Source organism: Xiphias gladius, chromosome 22, assembly GCF_016859285.1.
Source record: "Xiphias gladius isolate SHS-SW01 ecotype Sanya breed wild chromosome 22, ASM1685928v1, whole genome shotgun sequence".
In the NCBI taxonomy this organism is placed as follows: Eukaryota; Metazoa; Chordata; class Actinopteri; order Istiophoriformes; family Xiphiidae; genus Xiphias; species Xiphias gladius.
This window is the reverse complement of record NC_053421.1, coordinates 2,235,663-2,256,565: the sequence shown is the minus strand read 5'-3', so window position 1 is coordinate 2,256,565 and position 20,903 is coordinate 2,235,663. Positions and strand designations below refer to the sequence as shown.

At 40.5% G+C, this 20,903-nt stretch overlaps 1 protein-coding gene across 1 annotated transcript in view; it reads left to right on the top strand.

Moving 5' to 3' along the window:
* Positions 1-20,903, top strand: part of cdk14 (cyclin-dependent kinase 14) — a 202,848-nt gene that overhangs the window by 140,446 nt on the left and 41,499 nt on the right. Inside the window, exons 12-14 of the mRNA XM_040118359.1 lie at positions 153-201; positions 5,808-5,947; positions 9,710-9,860. Coding sequence (XP_039974293.1) covers positions 153-201; positions 5,808-5,947; positions 9,710-9,825 — 305 coding nt within the window. The 3' untranslated portion in view covers positions 9,826-9,860. The remainder of the gene's footprint in view (positions 1-152; positions 202-5,807; positions 5,948-9,709; positions 9,861-20,903) is intronic.

The window sequence follows — 20,903 nt, the reverse complement described above, 5'->3', positions numbered from 1 at the left end:
ATGCAGCATTTGATTGTCTGATTTTTAATGTAATTTAGCAGTTGCTGCTGCATTTAGGAGGTGTGTAACTTTAATGTGATAAGATGAATGTACATTAACCAGATAGCAGGTTGTGGTTCACAGACTTCATTGTTTGTTTGTTCTCATTACAGACCGCTTTACAGTGTACAGCGCTAAGAAGCTCAGACAAGCATGGAATAAGTAAGTTCTGACACTTCAGATAAAAGTTTTGTGCGTGTGTATGTGTGTGTGTTTGTATGTGTGTGTGTGTGCATGTATCACTGTCTGTGCATATATGAATACATTGTTATATATTATTGTAGGGCGCTGCAGCTGATGGACACTTTATTGTCATCGTTCCTGTCTTGAAAGTCTGATTCCCATTGGCAGTGAACACACTTTTAGTGCAGCTCAGAAGCTCTTCCTCTAACTTAAACCCTCCCTGTAGTGTACACATGTGTGAGTCTGCTCTGGAACATCAGATACATATGGCAGGAAAAGGCTATGTAGGCACAGTCGGGGCTTCTCCCAGATGTGTGCCACTGTTTGCCCCAGGCATACATCTGGAGGGGAGATCACAAAGGGCAAAGAGGGGAGTTTGTCTCTTTTTCACAAGGACTTTGAAAGCAGCACCATCCCAGTGATTTATATAAAACTCCAGCTGTCTAATCAGGCAGAAAATTAAAGCTGCTTGCAGCTAAGATCCTTGTCCACTAACTAAAGCCTTCATCACACATCAGTGCTAATACCTGGGTTCCTCCTATGATTTAAAATATTTACATAGGTCAACCGTGTCCTTAATCCTGAAGTAAAAATTGCACCACAAGTTACTGACCATAATGCGCTAAACATTCTGTTTCTGTTTGAATCAGTATCTCAATAATTTTGGGGGGTGTATTTGTGGTCAGGAAGCATTCGATCAGTATATGTGAATGAAAAACTGTTTATCCTGAGAAAGTGCATTGATTCTGATGAAACATCATTTTTATTATTATTATTTTTATTTATTATTGTACATACAGCAGTTAAAGATGTCAGTGAAACCATTTGACGAGAAATGAAAAGCTGAGGAAAGTGAATTGCTGTGGATTTTCCCTTCACTCCCTCCCAGCCTGTCCCCTTCTGGTCTCCTGGCTATACTCCAGTCTAGGAGGAAATAGAAATGTGAAGAAAGAAAGTGAGTGGGAATGTTAATGACCATCACTTCCTCACTGCTGCCTTTTATCATAGGCCAGGGAACGATGAATTTGATATGAACATGTATACTCACTTGTATCTGCCCTGAGAGTTGGCTCACCCTCTCTTGCTCTCTAGTCTCTGCTCTCAGTCAGCCATTGTTCTCTGCATTTTCCTTCTTCCAGCTGTAAAAATTTTCAGCGATTGATGTTCAGTAAATCAGTCAGAGTTTCTAGTTTTCTGACATGCTTGACGTGTATAGTATTAAAACTGTATATAACACAGTGGTCTCGGACTTTTGGACCTCACTGTAGCTGTTAATTAAATGCAAAATACAGACATTTATTTGGTGAAATCATCTAAACTTACTGCTGTATCAGGCCGATGTTGTACTTCTAAAAACTTGAATTTGTTTCTTTCAAAAATGTGTTGACTGATTTCAGTGAATTTGGTGGAAGGTGGACTATGGTCCTAATAAAAAGGGAATTATTTTATTACTTTTTTACTTAATTATGTAACTTATTCTCATCTAATCTAAAATAAATAGATAAATAAAAAATCAAAAAATAAGTAGCTGTCCGATCTTGGTTCTTCTTCCTTTGATATTATGGAAATGGAGCAGTTTGATTGATTACATATGTACTGCAGGATTGTTTATCAATATGAAGCTTTTAACCTAAAGGCCAGCCCTCCTAATGCAATCATTTACTTCTCTCTGTTTTCTATGATTCTAAACAGAATAACTTTCTGTTTTGTACTGTTGGTTGGACAGAGCAAGACATCTGCAGGAACACCTTCATCACACTCACCCAGTCACACACGTTCACACTTGGAGGCGGCCCAGACACAATCACAGTCTGATCTCTTGACAATCTGGGGACTGAATCAGAAATCCTGCTGTTATAAGCTCGCTTTTCCAAGATCCCAGTGCAAATATTTTTTTTTTGGAATCTAATTACCCTAATAAGAATACATTCTGGACAAACACTGAATATTGTTTTTAATTTTTGCATCAAAGTATGATACATTTGAAAACATAATAATGACTTTAGGAAGCTATACATGACAAATCTTGGTATGCTTCCTCTAACCCATATCAGTCAACCACGACTGTATACAGAGTTTGACAACTGTGATAGTCGCATGCTAAGGCTTGTTTTCCCATGTACAGTTTCAAGTTCCCCTCGCAACACCCCCATCGTCAGATGAGTCAGACATGGTGAAAGCTCTTCATAGGTTGTCTTGAGACAACACTATGGCTTTCTTCCAACAGACCTCTTGGTTGCTGCTTTGATCAAACGAAGATGCTGGTCACTTTCTGCTGTGGTGAGGGGACAATACAGGCAGGTTGTTCCCCCTAGCCCACCCCTCCCAGGTCCTTTCTGTAGTTTGAAAAAGCCCTCACCACGCACCACTGAAGAAGGAATGCTTGTCTATGCTATGAATGTGTCATCACCTGGAGCTGTCTGATAGATTCAGGAGATACTATCGGTCTTACTGCAGATGTGCTCTCATTCACTCTGGATAGCTGACCACAATAGCAGCAAGGAATGTGCAATTACTCTGCATCAACAGCTTTCAAAGGCCAGCATGCTCATATCCAGGTGATTTCACACGTACACATATCTACCTGTTTGGACTCCATATTAATATCCTCAGAAGAGGATTTGTGTTGGTTTTGGCCTCCTTATCTCTCCCCTAGTACTGTCATTGGACCAATATGTGTTGTGTGAAGAGTTGGAGGAATTCAAATCTAATGTAATTAATAAAATTGACTGGGCACATTCATGCTCCGCAACAGATGACCACTTCCATTTTGGACACTTGATGTGAGCATTACCTCAAAAAACATTTCTCAGTAAATACTTGTCAGCGTGTTTACTTTTAATGCTGCTAAACTATGAGTTTTTTCTTTAGTGGTTCAGAGCTCTTCTTTGACTCTGCCACTTTCACATTTAGTCTCTCCAACTTTCCACATTTGCCATAGTGTTTTATCTCATAATATCTTCTAATGCTATATTCTTCCATCGCAGCCACATAAGCCCTGCAAAATAAAAACAGGTTTGATGCATATTCAAAGTAAGCGGGTAGTAGTGTGTAGTGTGCCATGTTCTGAGAGGTATGGAACCATGCCAATATTAAGACAAAATCAAAACCATCTCAGATCTTGATCCTGAAGGTTGACTGACCTTTTGATACAGCAGTTTGGTAAAGATTCAGGTTATAAGAGAGGAAAGTGAAAGAAAGGTGCATTTTCATCCATTTCTCATAAATCCTAGATTATCTTGGGTTAAATGTCACAGCTCAACAAAAGAGCAACATGTTGACCCCCATGAGCAGGTCAACATGTCTGTAAAGCAACCCTCTCTCCTAAAAATTCTATTTCTATACAACTGAAGGCAACAGCAAATACAGCAGGAAATGTAGGAAATGTAATTTTGACTGGATTATGTTTTCTATTAACATAATGAGGATATGTTGTTAATTTACCTATGTGGCAAATCGCAAATACTGAAAGTATCAGTTAAATGTTCACAGACCACATATTTGCTTTCCACCAAAATGCAGTAAAATATCCACTTGTGGTGGCTCCAGCATTATTCATCTCTCACAGCATGTGGTTAAGGTTTGTGAAAGATCCTGGGCTGACCTAATGCAGAAAAACTTCCCAGTGACTTCACACAATGTGTTTATTTACATTTAACCAAATCCACCAACTTTCCTGAACCTTAACCAAAGTGCTGTTGTTTCCTAAACCACATACTGGACTCGGGATCCGAACTCTGGTCGGGTCGTGTGCTTTGTACACCCACCATCCTCCACTCCTGGGGACACCACTGTTGTTACTAAATGTAGCTCTCCATTCGTTCAAAAAATACATTGCCTCTGAACATGATCCAGCCAGTGATTATGTTTCCTACAAAACGTATTTGCTGTTGCAGTTTAGTTAAATAGAAAGATCATCTCCAGGAGACAGGGTTGCTGTAATGGCAGGACAGAGGTGCAAACACATTAGAAGTTTTTAGTCAGCAAAGATTACAGAGGGAAAAAAAGGGGAAAACGAATTTAGAAGAGAGTGCTGGTGAGTTCTGATGACATAAGTACCTGCAGTGCCGCACTTTTTTTCATGGTAGCTGTAGTTTCTTCTGTCCTCACAAAATCGTTGTTTAATTGATGTTAATATCCAAAATGTTTCAACTTCTAATAGCAAGTGGTGCAGTGGATGCCTATTTGCCTTGACTTTTGAGTATGGAAAGTAAACTCCTGGAACAGGCTCCATTTTTTCAGGAAAATATATTTTTTTAAATGGCAATTCCCAACCCTCAATGAGAGATTGCTATGAGCTATGGAGGCTAACCAAGACATGACATCATGACATCAGCTAGAGTGTGCCAGTGTGCCATTTGTGTAGAGAGCTGGACTCAGTTCTATTCAAACTTTTATTTCTTCTTTTGATTCTCTGACTCTTGACCGGGGCTGTAGGAGTTTGCTGACATCTTTAAATGCTTCTGTAATTGGTAATAATTCAAATAATCCCTCTCACTACCATTTTATATCATCAGAGGTAAAGGTCACCCTGGTAGAGCTTTGAAAATAGTGAATAGCCGCACAAAGATACACTATTAGTATTGATCTTTAAAACATGTATCATTGGAACAGTAATCTGGGAGGCCTTTTCCCATTAGTATAGTTTCACACACAGACTAGTTTGTCTTTAATCTTTGCTGTGGAGTTCCACAGAATGTTCCAGCTGTATGAGAAAGAGACAAGAACAGGCCCTGATGGACTTCATTAACTTTATCTCTGCCTCTATGCTGAGTGGCGTTGATGAGTTGAACTGAGATTTATCCTCCCTCTGTCTCTCTGCTGATAAGTCGAGTTGAGATCCCTATTGAGAGCCATGGGAGTGGCTGTCAGAGTGCTTGACTAGGGAGCCAACCACGAGAAGCCCGCAGAACATGAGAAGCACTCAGTACTGCATGCGGCGGGCCAGCGAGCCAGCGAATAACATCATGTTTATTTAATGCAGTGGATGCCTAATTACTGACTGAATTTGTTGCTCTTCATTTATTTTCAATCTCTTCTCCCCCTCGGCACTTCTAGGTAGGGCTGGTTCAGGAGTTCAGTGACTCCCAGTACGAACACACTCAGACACACATTCATATACTCACATACACACACAGAGACGCACGTTCACGCGGAGTTTACTTCTGTCTTGGCTCCTGCTTTGATGAACAATTTTTGTTTCTCACAGTGACCCAGTCACCATGTGCAATGTAAGCTCAAAAGAGAAAGGTGTAAGGATGTGTGTGTGCTCTTTTGCATATGTGTGTGTCTGAGAAGTCTTTTTCCTCTTGAGTCAGCAAACCTTGAGCATAATTAAAAAGCTTGTTTTTTTTGTTGTCAGCAGCTCTGTGAGTTGGAGAAAAAATGAGTTGCTTTCTCAGAGGGATGAATGAATGGAAAGAGGGTTACTCTATATTTTATTTGGATAAAATGGAAGTGGTTGGTTTCTTAGGTCATACTAGGTTGACTGCCTGTTTTCTGTAATGTACTGAATCTCTGTATATGCTGTATATGAATGTCTCTACAGTCACTCCATCTGATAAAGTGTGTTTAATGTGTGCCAGGTTGGGCTACGTGGACCATGCTGAGGAGTTGGCCTCCAGGTTCCTCCAGTGCTTCCCAAAGAACCGGCTGTCAGCCCAGGCAGCGCTGAACCACGAATACTTCAGCAACCTTCCTCCACGGCTCTGGGAGCTGCAAGACAGTACGTAACCCACCATACTGGTCACTGTAGCACTAACATCACCTGTCTGTTCTGAAAAGCTGGATAGTTGAGGTATTGCTTTATGGTTGTCAGGTTTCCATGCAGGTAACTGGACGTGAGTTACAGAATAATGTGTAAAATTACAAGCTCTGAATGGAAGTGACATATCGTAATATGATGATATGACAACAAAGTTTGGCAGGGCTTTATTTAACATAGTGGTCATTGGTCATCATGAGCACATGATGTATGATAATACTATAGCAGAGGTTTTCAAACTGCGGTGAGAGAGATGTGAGGCAAAGATACTGTATGAGGTGAACGAGACAGGTTCATGCTGTTGTCAGTTTTTGACAGTTATCGTGTGTTTAGATTTGAGTTGTGACTCAGAGAAGGAGTGTGGTCTGTGAGTACCTTAAGTGTCTCCACTGGCTGCGACACACAGGCCATGGGGGCATTTAAGGTACTCACAGACCACACTCCTCTGAGTCATAACTCAAATCTAAACACACAATCATGTCACACAGATTTTTAGATTCATTGTGACTTACACTTTCAGAAGATTTCACTATCCCCAATATCCACTGCAAATAAACATTCATAAATCTACTTAGAAATCATAGAAAAAAGACGCTCTTTATAACACAAGACCATGTCTGAGAATCATCAGTTTTTATGTTTTCTTCCGTATCAAATTAATCCAGTGATAGTTGTCTGTACATACTTAGGTACGTTGCAAACAGGAGCTGCTAATAGCTAATTCAGGGCTCAAACCAAAGTCCATGGAACAGGTCACTGAATATAGAGTGATATATATTGGTATAGAACTGAACCACATAGTATCATATTCACTATATTAGTATAGCATAGAAGAGTATAGTACAGCATTGTATAGTAAATTTTGTTACTAACATGATTTAATTGGGTGACTTGTCGTAATAATTGTGCCCCAGAAATGATTACATTTTGAGTGGCTTTCCAGAAAACTTGAAGTGCACTTTGTAACATTTTGTTTTCAAGTCCAGAAAATATAGCAGTTGGTTCAAGAACTTGCTAGTAATCATAAGAGTAAAATATCTTAAGAGTAAAAAATATCTATAAATGTGCAAATGATACAGTTACTTTGACAGTCAGAGACCTTCTCTCTCTCTCTGTCTCTGTCTCCCTTTCTTGCTTTGACTCACCCTCTCTCCTCTGCGTTTCTCTTTTCTTTGAGCTCCCACAGCTCCACTGGATCTTACAGTATCCTGCACCTCTCTCTCTCTCTGTAGAGAAGGCAGCGAGCAGTGACCTGGGGTTGTTTTTGTTCATGCAGAGAGAGCCTGTCTTATTATTTGGATGCCGTCGGGACAGTAAGCCCAGCCGGACCTCTGCTGGCCGCCGCAACATGCTCAGTTATTTTTTCTGTCTTCCTGAGTTCTTTGCCCAGAGCAACAGCATACTGAGGCATTCTTTAAACAAGAGCCCTAGCTCCAAAAACACAGTACCTTAGAAACACACAACATCTTAGCTTTCAACATTTTCAGTTTAGAGGCACATTTGTATTAATACTGTTTTCCCATGTGTATTTTAGGTGTCCAGAGGTTTTAGCCACAACTTTACAGCTATATTTCAATTAATCCTACAGAATTGGGTTATTGCATGAAAGTATGTCAGAGATGGCTGCATACCCATATTATTTGACAGGCTACATATACATACATTACCAATCCCTTAAGATGTTATTCATTAGTGGAGTGAAAAGCCTGCTCAGCAGACCTGTGTGCTGCCACTGACATGGTGGTAATTTTAATGGGAGAATGCCATTTTTAATTCTCCCCGATTAGGATTTTTCAGCATTATTAATCCTGTTATCAGTACCCAGCAGGTTGTCATGTCTGAAAGCAGCGGTCACTGAGAGAGAGAGAGAGAGAGAAGAGAGATGGCTCATTCTGATTCTTGTCATGTTTGCTCACTCTCCATCTTTCTCTCCCTACTCTCTTTATCTCTCTCTCTCTCTGACTCTCTCTTGTCTGCATGCACATGCGACACACAGGCAAAGTAGCAGAACCACTGAGGGACGAGTAAATTTAAACAATTTCATAAAATGAGAATAAGAGTGGATAAACACAAAATATCCTCCCTGCCTGTGGAAGACAAGTGTGGATTTGCCACTTGCACTTTTGTGGGAGAAGGATGTGTCAAAATTATGCAAATGAGAAATGATCTCAAGATAAGGAACGGGCTAATTACTTTAGTTGTATCTGGCTACGACCACAGCATAGTAATCAAGCTCTTCCACCAGAAAAGACTGGAGCCAAAGAGAATGGCCCAGTGAAAGCAAACTGCTCTGTAGTTAAAACACCCAGTGCTACCGATACTCTGAAACAAACCAAATAAAAGATGTGCTGGCCAAGAATATCAACCATTAATAAATATGTCATTGATGGCTGAGAAACCGATGAACCTTTCAAGTAAATGTCCCATGTTATCCCTATAGGGATGGCCAGTATGTTTTCTATGGCCCACTGAGCACTCTATTGTCATGTGTACCATGGATTTATCCAGACAATACCCAGACAGATGACAGGGAACAATGACAGAATTATTGAGACAATAGAGCCCATGAGGTTGCTGTTGCTGTGTGGATTGGATTGTGACATTTTAATTTGATTTTAGTGAGAGTGTGTGGGTGTCTGGCAGAGCAAGAAGTGGGAGCAAAGGCCTTGGAAAAAGATAGATTTACATGTATGTGGAAGAGAAACAAAAGAAAGTGTTTGAACAGCAGTTGTCCTCCACTTCCCCTGCTCTCTTGGCAAAACCTACCGCCTTTACTTCCAAGTTAGAGAACAGAGTGTGTTCTTTTAAGAACAGAGAAAGTATGTGAATCTATTTGCCCCAACAGGAATTTGCGATTTGCTAAATAAACAGCTTTTTATTTGAATTGTTTCCTCAAAAATATAAGCAAAACAACAATGAGCCAATATAGCTGTGAAGTGGGGGGAGCCACTGGTTCTGGAAGTATTTTCCACATATTGAATTGCCATTTCATATCCTTCTTAATAATGTTAATAATGTTACAATGCTCTAGGTTTATGTTATGGTCAACATTATTTACCTTTCTTTATGAGAAACAATGTTTTGCCAACATTTTGACATGCCGGCAGTTTTAAATATTACAATACCTATGGGTCTTGGCGACTGTTACTACAGCGCAGAGGTTTTCAAACTGTGAGGCACACGTCCCCAGGAAGGCGCAGGAGAGTTGAAGAGGAGGCGCGGAGGAGGAGACGCGAGGCAGAGGTTATGGGCTATGGGAAGCCACAGCTTACGGCTTAAGTGCAATCATTTGAAAAGAACAGGAACTGATAAAACGATTTCTTTTCTTTTTTTGAATATATCACACAGAGGAGCCACATCACTATATTTTTCTCTGCAACTTTCTCTGCATCTGAAATTGGTTCTCATATTTTGCAATCATGTAGGCAGCAAACACACAAAAATGATTCTACAAGTTATGGTATTGTTATTATCTTAATATCTTTATATCTTAATGTTCCTTAATCAATGTTGAAATGTTACATGTCGCAATTTCAAACACCTCTAAAGATAACTCCTTCTTATGACAAAAACATTAAAACTCTAAAAAGACTGTCTCTGCAAATAAATATTCAAGTATTCACTTTTTACTAACAGCCTCTTTCTTTAACAGCTCACTTGGAAATGTTCTTCTCCCTGTCAGCAAATACTCTTCTAATCTGCTTGCGTATTCTCCCCCTGCAGTGTCTTCTATCTTCACCGTACCAAATGTCAAGCTGCAGACAGAGAGCGGGGACAGCATACAGGTGTGTGCACGAAGGAACAGTCACGGAAAGGCATCCTCTGGCAGCAAACACTGACCTGAGGCAGCATCCTGCACATGACTGCCTGACAAGTACGTGCTCATTACCATACAAGAAGCAGACACAAACAGTATGCAGCAGCAGCAGCAGCAGCATGCAGTTCCGTACACTCACAAGGAGAAAATGAAACACATACAGAAGCAAACCTGAGGTGAAATCTGAATGGAAAACTGGTTCAGTGGAACTTGGTTACTTCAGGTCCTTAAAAAGTATTTTTCCTTTTTTCTTTCAAGTTTTATATCATAAAATTTCTGGAATTTTCAATGACATTAAGTAAGATTGTTTCAATTTCTTACTTGAGGGCTGAAATCGTGCCAACATACTAACGTGAATCCACGCTTTGTGGATTAGCCTGCATTTTGGCTGCTTAAACCGTAAAACAATTCTTACAAGATATGTGTCACAGTAGATGCTTATGATGTCCAAGTAGTTAAACTCAAATCACATAAAAAACTTGTAGGCAACTAATAACAAACATAAATGATTAGGTGTCCTTGTTATCCCTCCAACAATGGAACGTGTTCCACATTTTAAAGGCAAGTTATGGAACTAGAAAAAAGATCAGAAGCGCTCCATGTCTTTCTACAGCCTTTTCTTTAGCTGTGCTGAACAAAAATGTTGACTGTTTTAGAAAAATGTATAATGCATGTAAATTTTAAGCATTAACATGTTTCAATTTTTCTTCTTTTTGGAGGTACTACAAATATCTTAAAGAACAAATTAGTATTAAAAAGTAGAAATACCACAAAACCAAGAAAACAGAACATATATATTAAATGTTCGGAAACAGATATATGTTGTACAACATGCTTAGAATGAACCACTCTCTGCCCAGCACTTATCTTCATCCCACCAACCACCACAGTCTTTCTTTTTACACTGACGCCATGAGATCTGTGCTCTCGGCATTGACGCAGAGAATGCAATAATAGATGGAGGAATGGTTTTAAGTGGGTGAGGAGGGTGTCCCATTCATTAGAGACTGGGGTCTCATTCACTGCTCACATAAAGCAGCACTATTTGCATGTAATAAGAGGTGCAGAGGCCAGGCATTGGGACAATGGCTGGTCTAATGATGGACTTGGGATTGTGAGGGCCAGTACAGGGCCACAACACAGCGCTGTGGACCAGATTATATCTGTAATTACTGACAGGTGCACAGCCACACCAGACACATCAACTTTTCATCTAGCAATCTCCAACTTTTAAGATTCTTCAACAATTTATGTTGTGATGCTTCTTCTACAAAATCTACATGCCTCTTAAACATAGAATACATGGAAGTTGAATACCCTGTATTTAATATTACGGTGAAGAAGTGGATGTATCCTGAAACGGAGGCTCTTTCCTTGTGTGTGTGTGTGTGTGTGTGTGTGTGTGTGTGTGTGTGTGTGTGTGTGTGTGTGTGTGTGTGTGTGTGTGTGTGTGTGTGTGTGTGTGTGTTTGTGTGTGTTTGTGTGTGTGTGCTTGTGGAGGGTGGAAGTCACCCCACTGAGAGAGCTGTGTCCTCTCAGCTGCTGCATTTACATTGAAATCAGTCTCTTTGTCCAGGCCCGTCCTAAAGCCTGACAGGCTGGGAGAGCTTCACTGATATCAGCCTAATCCCTGTGCACACACTGACATTAATACACTGACAAATTACATCAACACATGCACACAGCCATTTATACATTCTCACAAATGTAACTCATGCACATGTTTAAACTGGGTTTCCCACCAAGTATTTTTGGTTGACTTAGAAAAGCTAAATGACAAAAAAACTAAATTGTATAGTGAATCCACAGAATCAGTGTATTTATTATAATTCCTTAAAGTATTTAATATGCGTGAAATAAATAGCAATGGAAACACGATTGTGCTTTAAATTGTTAGATATCACCCTGATGTATGTGTTGTGCAATAGTTGAAAAAGTGCAGGACTTGAAGATCAGAGACTATGGTCTGCATCCTGCACCCAGTGTGTTATTAGGCAACCAAAACAATTGGTTAAGGTAAAGAAAGATAGTTGTTTGGGTTAAAGCGTGAAAAGGTTAAAGGGGTATTCTAGTATTGCACTTCCGTGAATTTGGGGGACTCACAAGACAATGGTCAGCATTGAAGCAGCTGAGGCTGAGGTTTCCTGACTTTCAGGCCGTAGTGGAGTCAAGCTCCAAAAAAAGGTGGATTCTTGAATTTCCATGATACAGCTCCATAGTGTCTTTCATTACACCTTCCTTCTTCCTAAATACCTGCTACTTTTACATTGCTAACCCAGGCTTTCCGATTAAAAGTTAAAGTCTCAAGCCCAAGCAGTGGTGATGACATCATCAGGGTTCCTTTTTGAAACTGTGGAAAACTCCCTCCAGACCTACAGGAGACACATACGACAGTTTTCACAGTTTTGAGGTGTGACTCATGCTTCAAGTCACTGTTGACTCTTTCAATACTTAAACTGATATTTTACAATAACAATGCATCAAATGGCAAGGCAAAAACAGTATGACAATGTGAGAGGGGCCACTCCTAGTGATGGACCCACAGAGAATTATAGGCTGCACCTACGGCTCCCCTCAGCTTTATGGAGCTCTATAGTGAGTTTCAGCTCATTGTGTATCTCATTTGTCCAGACCAAACTTTACTGTTCTGCTTCACTCTCACTGCTCTCATAACATTGTTTTCGGCTATAGCAGGCAGCTGTTTTCAGTGTAAAAGCTCTAAAAACCCACTTTAAACTACCTGCTCATTAGCAAACTGGAGGCCAACACAGTCAGAGAGCAGCTGGTGGACATAGTGGAGCATTTAGCAGCTTAAGAGCCAGATATTCTACCCGACAAAGACCAAAATTACAGCTAAAAGAGAGAGAATACTGGCCTTAGATTCATCAGGTGGAAAAACACGTGTCTCCAAATGAATGATAATGTTGCTGCGGACAATGTAAATACGCAACTGTCTGCTAAGTTCATCATATCGAACTAAAAGGTTTCTGCTGACTCCAAACTGCAAATAAACAACAGAAAAAAATCAGTAATTGCAGGTTTAACCAAGACTGTGATCTTTTCATAATCTTAACCAAGTGCTATGAGCACCTAAACACAACTATAAACACATTAACCATGCTTTAGTTGCTGCAAGCAGAAAGGGAAGGAAAACAAACAAAAAGTCTTTGTCAGTGAACAATTTGCAGATACATTCATTGAAACGTTTTCATGTTATGTTGATAAAAAATGTAATTCAGGTGGTATTATACATGTCCATCTAAACTCTCTAATCTATTATCTGTCTGTCCGTCACTCTGTCCCTCCATTCAGCCACACATTATTCTCTGTATCGAGACACTTCTGAGTACATTATCACTCATTCAGCACGATCACTTATTAAAATGCAGCCTGTGTTTAAATCATTAATTTTGTTAAAGTTTGTTGGTAGTCAGTTTAACCAGCGGCTAGGTTAGTTTTACTACAAAGGAAAATAGAAATGTATTTACCGGAAATATTGTTGCTATGGTTACCTGCCACTCAATATACCTTATGTAGTGATTTAGAGACGTGGTTAAGCCACTACCCTGAGCTATGTTTGAGGTGTATAAATACACATTTTTTAAACGAACATTTGCAAACCATTTCTAAATTTTCTCTTCCACTACTTATATCATAGTGCATGGGTAATATATGACAGCAAAATATTATGAGCACTAGACAAAGAAATCACATACATTATTAAAATAATATTTAACTGAATGTGTATAAGCCAGTTCTTAAAGCATTGTTTTAATCAGAGGCTAAAAGAGTTGAGGAGAAGGGAAACGGGGGAAGGGGGTAGAGAGGGAGGGAATAAAGGAGAAATGGAAGCAGAGGCTTGCGGGAGCAGGGTAGGGTTTCTTTTTGTTGAGACAGCCTTGTATTATTTATAGGAGGTGGTGGAGGCAGGCCGCTTCAGACAGAGCAGAGCAAAGAAGGCGAGCAGCCCCTTTCTCTTCTGTGGGTCTATTCCCAGTGGGCAGGCTTTGTGCTGGCTGCATGGCTGCCTTTGAGGAAACCCAGGCTGCTATTGAGCTGAGAGTGAAGGCCGGGCCTGAGTCGCCCGCACTGAGACACAGCAACACTACCGCACTACAATATCTGTCACTGCTGTGGCCAGAGAGGAAAAGAAAAGGACGCAGAGAGAGTGACAGAGGATGGGGGAATAGTGAGAGTGTTTGATTTTGGCAGGGAGGGAAGAAAGAAAGTGTTTTTGTGGTGAGAGAAGAGAACACCAGAAAGAGATAGGAGGAGTGGATTGAAAAAATGGAGGCAGGGTTGGAGAAGAGAAGAAAGGAGGGAAAGGGAAAAAAGGCAGGTCTCCTTTACAGTACTGCTCTGCACTGATCTATGTTTATTCATGATTCTGCATTATTCAAAAGATTAGCTGATGCAACTTGGTGCCGAGGGTAGGCAACGGTTCCCCCATCAATCCGCCCAGTGACCACACAGTTCAACTCCGTGTCCCGACAACAAGTGGGAGACAGCTGCCCTGTCTCTGAGCTTCAACACACTTCACGGGTACTCTAGGCTGGAGTGTATGAAGAATTGGACACAGTGTGCTCACAGTCAGAATAAATAACAAAATATAAAACATTGATTCAATCAGGGAGCAAAAAGCAACATGAAAGAGGTAAAAATCAATAGCTCAGCGCTTCAATCCTAACAAGAATTTAAGTGGTTGTATTTTGACAGCAAATCTTCAGAGGCTTTACGTGTTGTAGCAGATCTATACGAAGATATAACATTTGTATATTTGTGTAATGCAGTCAAATATAGTGGAGCATTTAGCAGCTAAAGAGTCTGATTTTTTTCTTAAGTTTTGATGGACGAGCTAAAAGAAGAGTGAATACTGGACTTATATTCATTATGTCGCCAAACACATGACTCCACGTGAATGATAATATTGCCCAGTGTCTGCTGGATGTTTCAACAAGCAGTAGTCTGCTAACATAAAATAACAGACCATAATATGTTAAACCTGCGATTTTTTTTTTTTTAAAGGAAGGTTATACAGGTATGTGATCCAGTTTCTCCAAATAAAAGTAAATTTCCTGGAATCGTAGTATGCTGGCATTTGCCATTGTATTTTGGTGTTTAAAAAAGTATTTACATTGGTGCAATAGGTTCACTATAATTAAACAGTAAACAATTCCAAATCTGGCAGAACATTGGCATCTACTGATGAAACAAGGCACTGTTACCTGGTAACAGGTCGTTCATCCTGTTTTAATACCAACAAGTTTTCTGACCTCCGCTTCAAAATAGGTTGTTTGCTATTGATTTCCAAAAAACGTTTATGAACGTTTTCTGATTCGATGTCCTTATCGGCAAGACGACGTTGTTCTTCAGTGCCTATCAAGGCAGTTTACAAACCACCGTTATGAGATTAACACAATCACTTTCAGATCTACTGTCTCCAGGACTGTGGTCTGGTTAAGTTTAGGTAACTAAAATTACTTGGTTAAGCTTAGAAAAAGATTGGGGACATGGTTGAAAGAAACGTCAACTGCTGGAAAAAGATGGGATGCAAACAATGGTCTCCAGTGTTACAGTCAGACATTGTGTGTTTGTGGTATTATAAGAATGTCACACTACCTCATCCTAATTTTTTTAAAGAAACAACTGTCATTATTTGCACAGCCGAAAGAGGTCACCTGTCAAAAATGTAGTTTGTCATAAGTGTTTGAACAAATGACCGATTTTGCTATTTTTCTGTTGGGGGCAGTCTCTTTCATTCAGGCCAGACTGTTGTTGCCAACTTATTAACTTGTATTAATCATGAAGAAGGATCACCATCTTTTCTTTTATTCAAATCAAATATAAAATGTATTTTTTGTCCTGTCGGTTCAGTCAGAGCCGCTCTGACAGCTGTTGTCTTGTGGTTGAGTGCTGTTCTCTGTGCTTCTGTTGGTCACCTGGCCAGGCTTCACACAAAGCAGCAGCCTTTCTACAGTGTTTCTGTTCAGTCAGCCATCACAAGTCAGCAACAGGACACTCTGGCCCCGAAGCATCACTGTGTCACTTTGAAGATAACAGCTGCAGGCAAAGCTGGACTGTAGTGTCTGGAATGTAGAGATGCCAGATATTTATCTAGGCGCATATACACACAGACACACACACAGTCATACTTGCCCAAGGTATCATCTCAGTGGCTATGCTCCATTTGGGGAAAAAATACAGAAAACCGTCATAGCTGTGCAGGTATTTCTCTTGAAAGTAAAAGCACTATTTTTCCCCTGGTGTGTTTCTTGCCTGATGTCTTTTTACTAAAGCTATAAGTGTCCTAGCTTACAAAGTTTACAGGACAGAAAATAATATATTTGGCTCTGTGGTAGTAAGAAGTGGATTTGTGCGGTCCACAAACGACCTGTCAGAAAGTCAATCTAGGTAGAGGACAAAGTGATTTAAAGTATATCCCTGCTGTGAGCCTGAGGGGGGGAAATGGGAGGTGGAGGAAGGAAGCATAACCAGAGGCGTAGCCTTGAGAAATGGAGAGCCTTCAGTCAAATCCGGCGCTTTTACTCTCCCACTGCCTAAAGTTTCAGTGCCTGCCAGTAATGTGGGCTTTCATTTCATCGTTTCCTGATGGAAAAGCATTGTGAAGGTACTAGATGTTAACTGTAGCTCTACAGTGTTCTTTATGCGATGCAGTCACTTTTATTATATATTGTTTTTTTATATGCTGCATGGAGTTCAAATTAAAATGTGCTAAATGGCTCCATGCCTCACATCTTGAATTTGTATCATTCTCTCCTCACTCTTTTCCTCAATCATCATGCAGTATCTCTGTCATTTGCCAACACCAATCATACTCCCACACTCTTAACGATAATTTTTCTGTGGTTTATTGGAAAAAAAAAAATAAAACAACATGCAAGGCTTTCTTAGCTGACTGAATTAAACCTGTCCGGTATCTTTAGTAGCCATGTTCTCATTCAATGATTCCACACCTCACAATTTACATCCAGATCCAATGCTAATTGCCAGTGTAGGTAAGTAAGTAAGTAGTGTAGTAAAGATACAGACAATGAGCAGCCTCATAGCGTTGCAGTGTTGCTCTCCTTTACAACAGCCGGACTACAATGCAAGCATTCCGCCATATGTGCAAGTTTAAATTAGTGCATAAACTGTCTGCCTCCACGTTCAGATAATGAGGTTGGCAAAATGCACAGATTCACTTTACTACGACGCTACTTATGATTAGAAAAGAGCAGTGTACACATCACTCTGGAAGCAGCTTCCCATTTTTAGCCAGCGCTTACAGTTAAAATGACAAACGTTGATGGCAGCAGGTCATATCAGTGGTCACTAGTCAATGTTAAGCTCGTGTGTAACTTGATAACAGAGTGTGAACTGTCCAGTGTGACCATGGCTACTTGTTAATTGGTGGAGCATCGTGCTGCTGCCAGTGTTTCAAGGTCATCTCATTATCAAGGTCTCTCCGGGGTCAAATTATACCGGAGTCCTTTTTGGATTGGATGTCTGTTTTGAAAATAAATGTATGTATGTCAGGCTCAGATAGGTTTTCCTGTCTGTTGTAGAGTACTGCAAGAAGTAGCCTTCATCTACCACTACGGTGCTAGTGGTTTTAGCAGCAGTAGCAATAGAGTCAGTTGTAGTGTAATAGCAATAAAACTATCAGCAGTAATGCTCATAGAAGTGTAAGTGCAATTAGAGCTAGCCAGTAGTAGTAGTATAGTAGTAGTAGCATCAACATTAGTTGTAGTGCAAAGTATTTAACTAACAAAGTATTCCTCTTTCTTTTCCATTTCTCTCTCCCACTGGGTAGGAATGATTGACAGGTCAGCATGCTCTGTCACATGGTTAGGAGAGAGGCAGAGTCTGGCAGAAAAGACAGAGAGAAGAAAAGGGAGGGTGATGGGAAGGTGGAGGAGGATGGAGAAGAGTTGTGGTCGGTTCATGGTTCACCCTGCGCAAACACACAGAGACTGGTAACTTCTTATAAATTCCTAGAGATAGAGAGGAAAGAAAGAGAGGAGAGGAGAGGAGAAAAGAGGGAATCAGGAATGAAAGCAGGAGGAGGAGAAATGGGAGGAGAAACTGAACAAAGAGGAGGAGTGAAGACGAAACAAAAGAAAGTAGACAGAGTAAAGGAAGAGAAAGAGATAGAGGAAAGAAAAGTAGGAGGAGGGGGGAGGGAGGGAGGAGTCCTCCAGGAAGTGCAGGAATTGATTTCATGTGTAATTTGTTGATCAACGGAGGCAGCAGATGCCATCAGGCTGACATGTAGGAGGAGATCTGACTCCGATTATCACAAGCTCCCCTCCAGTCACAATAATACTCTCCATTTTTTCTCTCAGCCAGCCTCACCTCCATGCTTCCCCTTTCACATCAAGATTGTCATGGTAATATTAAGACGGTTATTGATTGATATTTCTCTGTGTGTCTGGTGGTGTAATCTTCATTCATTAAGTCAGTTGGATGCACATAGAAAACACTCTCACAGTTCTTCTCTGCTCCTTGTTGAAATTAAAAATACATTCAGTTTCCACACATTTACCCTACTGATGAATAATATGACAGCAGTTTGGTGGGTGCCCCCAAATAGCTATAAACAAATCTCAACAACAGGGGGATGTTTTCCTGAGATGCAGACAAAGTACCCTATCTTTTTGACTCCATCTCCCAGTTTTTTTCCTCTTCTCCTCTTGCCTCCACCATATGGCTCTACCTAATGAGCAATGCACATGTACCTCCTTCCTTTTTTGCGCCTCCAAAAAGAAAAGAAAAAGCAATTTCTTCTTATGTGGTGCAGCCAAAAGCTCCTCTACAGCAGCAGATCTGGAGCTTCTTGTCTCAGCTGAGTGAATTAGTGTCAAATGAAGTATGCTAATGAGTTTAACTTTGTCTGCCTGCCATCTGAAACACTGTGGGATAATGAGTTGAGCTCAGATTGATAGAAGAGGGATGGTCCAAATTTTTATGCATGGACTGTATGTAAGTTGCTTCCTCCCTTGCATCGAAATATCTACCTCAGATTGCATTGGCACATTTTCTGAGCACAAAGGCTAAATTTTGTGCCTAATGATTGTAGTAGAGAGTAGTGTAGTCAAATTTGAAAGCTAGAGCACCATCACTTTACAGAAATTTACCTGCAAGCTTCCGTCCAGGGGCATAAAGCAAAAGGGCATTCAGTAGGGTACAGGGTACTCTGGTACAGTACGGACTTGTCGACTTATTTAGCAATTTTCAACATGATTGCAGAAAACAATGCAGAGGTGTGACCCACTTTGTGTTTGTGTCTTTACTTTGTCCCAGCCAAACTGTCTCCAAAAGATGACTTAAGGGTTTCTGACAACACAACAGGAATGTCTTAGCTATTATTTAACTACTAAACTGGTAAGCCTCTTCATGTTTTGTATTGTAACTTAAGAGCAAGTCAGTGACTGTAAATAATGCACTCAATTCAAATAACAGGTATTTCACTGAAAATGTTCCACCCACCAATGGATTAGAGTTCTATATGCGCCAAAAGCGGAGCCCAAAACTTGACCTTTACCCGCACCTCCAAGACCCCACATGACTAAACTTTGCCATATATATACACACACACACACACACACACACATACACACACTTTAGGGGCTTGAACACTGTGAACACTGTAACATTTGAATGTAACGAGATAAATGGGACTAACACGAATCTAAACAATATCCGCCATTAAATTGTTTTAACTCAGTAGGCTGTATTCTTCTGAAATAGGGCACAGAGGCAAACGCAAGAAAGACGTCCAGGTGTAAACACAATGTAAACACTTTATGTCTATTAATAGTTGCTATTAAGAAAAAATGCACAAGGTCATTTTACATTAACTCCCTGTGTCTCAAAAGGTGTGAATAATTAATGAAGGTATCCAAGCTGTGCCAGCAGTGTGTAAAGTGAGCAGTATTTTGGAGAGGTTTAAGTGTGCCTGTGTTCCATAGAGCTGGATCTGGATCTGAGCAGAAGGAAAAACAAGCGACATAATCCACTGAAATCAGTGAGTGGTTCTGGTTCCGCATTCACTATCAGTGCCTTTTTATTTACACCATAAAGCCACAGCATTAAAGCCGGTAGCTGGTCTTAATGTTGTGGCTGATCGGTGTATTACCTTCTGCCATTGTGCACCCCCAGTTCACTGTCCAGCAGCCACTCTGCACCCGTATTTAATTATGGGTCAGATCTTACATTGACGGGTCGAGTCGGGTCTGGAATCATAAATTGCAGGTAACAGATAGGTTCAGGTCCAGCGCTAGTTTGAAAACTGCACCCAGGCAAGGTTCTGCACCAGAGATAAAAACTTGCATCTTTTATTTGTTTGCGGCGTATACAGTAGGTGCTACTGATTATATGTTTCTATGTGTATAAGCTGCAGCTGCAAGAATTTAATGATGTCTGCAAGTGGCAAAACGGAAAACAAACTGTAATAATCCTTTTCACAGGATAGAAAAAAAATATTCAGACTTTTTCTTTTTTTAAAAATGTCGTGCCAGATGGGATGGAGCTCAGGACTCATCCTGAGGACAACTGCGTTAGTCCTGATGATTTTACTGTGAAACTTGGAATCTGTCTGTAGAAGCTTTCCAGTATGATGTTAAGAAAAACACTGAACAATATTTACTCTTAGATCCTGGCTAATCCTGTCCAGAGATTAAATCATCAAGGAAGTCATGCTGCTGTGCCATCTGTGTGTAAAATTACACACAGCCCCTCTCTCAAATCAGAGACTGTAGATGAAACACAAGTCTCGTTTCTGCTGCTGTGTGATGAATACAGGTGCTCACACAGGAAAGATCCGACCTTCTACAAGTCGTGGTGGGCAGCTCACGCATCACATAGACCAGCAGAATTGACGTTTCTGCAGAACTCCGGGTCACCGGATTACACTCATGTGGATGATATTGTTGGTGATATTTCCCAACCTGCAGTAGATGGAAAAAAATGTAGCAAACGGAAAGAGGCCATGCAACTGTTCCGGCTTAATGTGGACATTACTAAGCCATTTTCACCTAACTGAAATTAACTTGGCTCAAAGTTTAGTGCTTTGAGTATAAAACTCAACTTTGTGCTCAG